Here is a 4,517-nt window from a genome sequence, read left to right on the forward strand (position 1 = left end):
TATTTTATTTATTTATTTATTTTTCTCGGGCCAAACGAGTCAATGACAGAAGCTGGAATATTTATTAGTGATATAAAAAAGGTAAGATATCTAATTTTATCACTATTAACTTTTGTGGTAATCTCAGGGGTCCTTAAAAGAAAAGGTTTACCAAAAATCGAAACACCCTACTAAAGTTGACTAGTTTTCTCAAATAGGTAGACCTTGGGGTGTCACGAACCGTATTCTACATTATTTATTTATTCCGCTCTCGTAGTCGAGGAGAAAGAAAACGAGAGATGCGGGAATAAAGAAAGAGATCTAATTCCCCAGCCAAAGGAAGGAGAACCCGCGAAGAATCGAGTGCATGGCGGGGTTCTCCTCTTCCTCCTCCTAAATCTTCCCCTTTCCTCCTCTTCTCTTCCAAGTCTCTCACTCTCTATCGATGAAGCCCTAGATTTCTTCAGAATTAGGTTTTGGTCGGTAGGAATTTGGTACTGTGAGGGGTAGGATTTGGGATGGGGGCCTGGGTGTCGAGTATGGATGGGAGAGAGCGGCCGACTGGACTGGGGGACTTGCCGGAGAGCTGCGTGGCGGAGGTGCTGGTCCGACTTGATCCGCCGGAGATTGGGCGGTTCGCACGGCTCAGCCGCACGTTCCGGGCGGCGGCGTCGGCTGATTTCGTGTGGGAAGCAAAGCTGCCTGCTAATTATAGGTATTTGATGGAGAAGGCGCCGGGGGAGGAGAGTTCCAAGCATGGGTTTGGCCCAAGAGAGATATTTGCGAAGCTCTGTCGGCCGAATCGCTTTGATGCGGACACCAAGGTACGCTTTTTTTTTTTGTTGTTGGTTTCCTTCGATGCACGAATGGATACGGTGATTTATCTGCGTTCTTAAAGGGAAGAGATGAAATCTTTGTAGTTGGAAGGAGAAAAGGAGAAACTTTTTATGTGGGTTTCTGATTAGATGCTAGGTATGATGGTTGCACTTGATTTCCCTTTTTATAAGTCAAATATTAGGGAGGTTTTTGGATTTTGAGTTTGATTTCGTTCTTAAAGCTAACTTATTGATGTGAATTGTTGTTCATCTTGTGGACTGAGTGGGGTTTGGTGTCTGGTGTTGCAGGAATTCTGGCTGGAGAAGTACACAGGTGGGTTCTGCATGTTGATCTCATCAAAGGCGTTAACAATTACAGGGATCAATGACCAGAGATATTGGAACTATATCCCTACCAATGAATCTAGGTATTACTTTGTTGTTTTATTATCCATACATAAATTTATTTTATGTTTTTGCCTTTTTCTCCATTCAAATAGGATGAAGCTGTGTGTGAAATTTATCTGATCGGTTAATATTTTCATTATGTTTTTCAGCATCGAATTTGTTGCTGTATATCAGTATTCATGGATCGACATACGGCAAATTATATGGTTCTTAATAGTCATATGTGGCACCTGAAGACATTCATTGGACTGTTTTTGTTGTTTAGATTCTTGTGGTCATATATCTCTATGCTCTATTTTGTCACAAGCTTCAGTTTCCTATTTTTTTCAAACCCCTATATTGTTGGGGGCTTCTACATATGTTTTTATTCTCGTTCACAGAACTCTTTATTGTTGCATAATCATTATTAGCAACTTTTTGGCTTAACTATGACATATTCTGGCTTCCTTTTTCGGAGGTCAGTTAGTTGCTGGTCACCTAGTATCTGGTTATATAGTAAGGAGCCACTTACTGTCTGCTCACCTCCCTACTTGCGTAGGAGAGTCATATCTCAAGCTTTTGTTTTTCGTGTATTTCCTTCCTTTTCTTTTTTGTTTTTGTGATCATTTTTCTTTTTTTCCCCTTCTCACTCCATGTTATCACACTTGCTTTTGAAAAAGCTCTACAATGTCCAGACTTTAATGCATGCTTCTGTATTGATCTGATTAATATTGTTTTTTTTGGTCCTATTCTCATCTCTATCCTTTATCTTGCAGCAGATCCATAGTCTCATCAGGTTTCTTTGGATTTTGTCTAATGCCCTTTTTTGCCCTCCCCATATTTTATTTTTGGTTTCTGTCTCTATAGTGTGTGGGTTTTCTTGTGTTGAGATTTTTAATTATTAAGTAGGTTTTTGACTACATCGTGAGTGCCCAATTGGATCAACTCTTCTTCCTACATACACTAGCAGGACATGAGTAGCAATTCATCTAGTATGAGTTTCCTTGCTTTACATTTTTTTCCTGGTCCTCTGAAATATTGGGGATCCAGGGAAAAGATTCATTTGCATCGTTGAAGATAAGTAAAGTAGGTTCTGTTTCTATATCTTGATATTTCAATTCTGTTCTTAGGGCTGCTAATGGCTTGGTGGGTTTGTTTTACAAGACAGGGGCATGAAGGTACTAATTGTGTTGGACTGAAACCATCACAATCTAATACAATCATCTATCATTATTTCCTTGAATTAATTCATCATCACTTATCCTGCAAGTATTACATCACTGTAATGAACATTACTGTTCATTCTATTCTTGTGTATCAATATCATTCTTAATTAATTTTGACAGACCATGTGGCAGAAGGATTTTCATTTCTTCAACTGGTTTTTGCTGTGTAAGTTACACGTTTAAATTGCTTGAGTTGTGAAAAAAACTGAATATCAATTATTAGCATGATTTTATCTGATCTGATGATGGATGTGGATCTATTCAGATTTGTGTTATTCTTACATCACTGTGATAGGGCACACTTATGGGTGTAATCGAGCTGAGGCGAGTCAAGTAGCTGGAAACTCGAGCTCAACTCGATTTAAAATACTCGGACTTCAAACTCAGCTCGAGATTAGTTAAGCCTTAATATTCCAAGTTCAAGCTTGGCTCGATTGAAAAACTCGAGATCGACTTGGCTCGACTAGAATATCAACTAAATGATACTCGAGCTCAAGTTCGAGTTGGAAAATGAGTCTTAGTCTACTAATAATATATATTAATATATATATTATAAATAAAAATAATATTATAAAAAATATATATAAATTTGAATGGTCTCGTGGCTTTTTAGTTGAGTATTCTACTATTTGAGCTTGAGTTGAAAAACTATTTAAGCTACTCAAGCTTGATAATAACCAAGTGGAGTCAAGCTTGGACTCGAGTCAAGCTCGAATAATTTGTGAGTGGTACGACTTGTTTGCACTCCTAGTTACACTAGAAGTAAACATCAAGCATAATTATTTCAGCCTCATATTCTCCTATTAATTGTTATGTGTTATCAGCAATGCTGTTAAGAGATATCACCCATGTCCTCAATTCTGATATTCTGATTACGAGTTTTTGTATTATGATTATTATATGCCACTAAAAGATTGTTAACTGGAGGGAAGTGACATAAAGCTTGAAATATGTTCGTGCAGATTCCACGTTGTCGCGTACCTTCAGCAAATTTGGTGGCTTGAAGTTCGTGGAGAAATCGAGTTCTGCTTTCCAGAAGGTACGTACAGCTTATTCTTCAGGCTTCATTTAGGCAGGGCCTCCAAGCGGCTTTGTCGACGGGTCTGTAGCCACGAGCACATCCATGGTTGGGACATAAAACCTGTGCATCTTCAGCTATCAACTTCTGATTGTCAGCATGCCCAAACCAAGCGTTATTTAGATAAACCTGGGAGTTGGATCCTCTACCGTGTGGGTGATTTTGTTGTAAAGAACTCCAGTGCACCCACCAAAGTCAAGTTCTTAATGAATCAAATTGATTGCACACATACCAAAGGAGGTCTTTGTGTGGATTCTGTGTTAATATGCCCCAAGGATTTTAGGAAGGAAAGAGTGTTACATATGTTTAGGTAGGTTTGTCATATGAAGGAGGGTTACTAAATAGCAAAAGCTAAATGCAGAAGATAGTTTCCTTTGGATTACAGATTTCTGCATGTAGATGTTTTCCCCTATGCTTTACGGGGATGAGTTGGAGTGATAGGTTTTGGTCATTTTCGTCCTGTTCAAGATTTCTGTAAATGGGTCGTGTAAATTTTGGATGTCAATATATTTGTTGATTGAAAAAAATTATCAACTTTGTGGATGAGTTGTACTTTCCAGCATTCCCGAGCCTAAGCCTTACATTGAGCAACCAAAATAACAGGAAAATAAGCTAGTCTAATGGCTCGTCTAATCCCTCGTAATTTGATTAGCTTTTTCTATTTGTTGAATGTTTGGCAACCGACATGTTTCTAGTTGTAAAATTTGTTACAAGAGCTCTTGGGTTCCAAGCATGGTGGGTATTTTTCCCCTTCATATGTGGACTATTACAATCTAAACATGAAGGTCCCAAGATGTATCATGACTGCTCAAGAAACGAAATAGCAGACGGATGAACAAAGAGCAAAGAAAAAGCATGGACCATCAGAAGATGGATGGTAGATCATGAAGAGCTTTCCAAGCCAGTATCTTCTGAATCAACTAACCCTTCCTCTTCTCAATCCTCTCCCCATTTTCCTACCTATTTCAGTGATTTCTATGTTGCCCTAGGCGCCAGGCAAGGCATTATGCTGATACATATCTTCCTGAAATA

The 4,517-nt window shown here is 38.7% G+C and overlaps 1 protein-coding gene across 4 annotated transcripts; it reads left to right on the forward strand.

Annotated features, from left to right (window-relative positions):
* The first annotated feature begins 220 nt into the window (after nt 1-220).
* On the forward strand, nt 221-4,028 carry LOC105054601 (F-box protein PP2-A13). Of its 4 annotated transcripts, XM_029267452.2 has the most exons (5): nt 224-803; nt 1,104-1,222; nt 2,312-2,359; nt 2,528-2,573; nt 3,370-3,442. In XM_029267452.2, the coding sequence occupies exons 1-3, from the start codon at nt 498-500 to the stop codon at nt 2,355-2,357; spliced, it is 471 nt and encodes a 156-aa protein (XP_029123285.1). In that variant the 5' UTR covers nt 224-497; the 3' UTR covers nt 2,358-2,359; nt 2,528-2,573; nt 3,370-3,442. The 4 variants fall into 4 exon arrangements, with proteins under 4 accessions (XP_029123284.1, XP_029123285.1, XP_029123286.1 ...); XM_029267453.2 differs by lacking the exon at nt 2,528-2,573 and having other exon boundaries at nt 3,370-3,500; XM_029267451.2 differs by lacking the exons at nt 2,312-2,359; nt 2,528-2,573; nt 3,370-3,442 and adding an exon at nt 1,352-2,305 and having other exon boundaries at nt 221-803.
* The last annotated feature ends 489 nt before the right edge of the window (nt 4,029-4,517 follow it).

Source organism: Elaeis guineensis, chromosome 12, assembly GCF_000442705.2.
Source record: "Elaeis guineensis isolate ETL-2024a chromosome 12, EG11, whole genome shotgun sequence".
In the NCBI taxonomy this organism is placed as follows: domain Eukaryota; kingdom Viridiplantae; phylum Streptophyta; class Magnoliopsida; order Arecales; family Arecaceae; genus Elaeis; species Elaeis guineensis.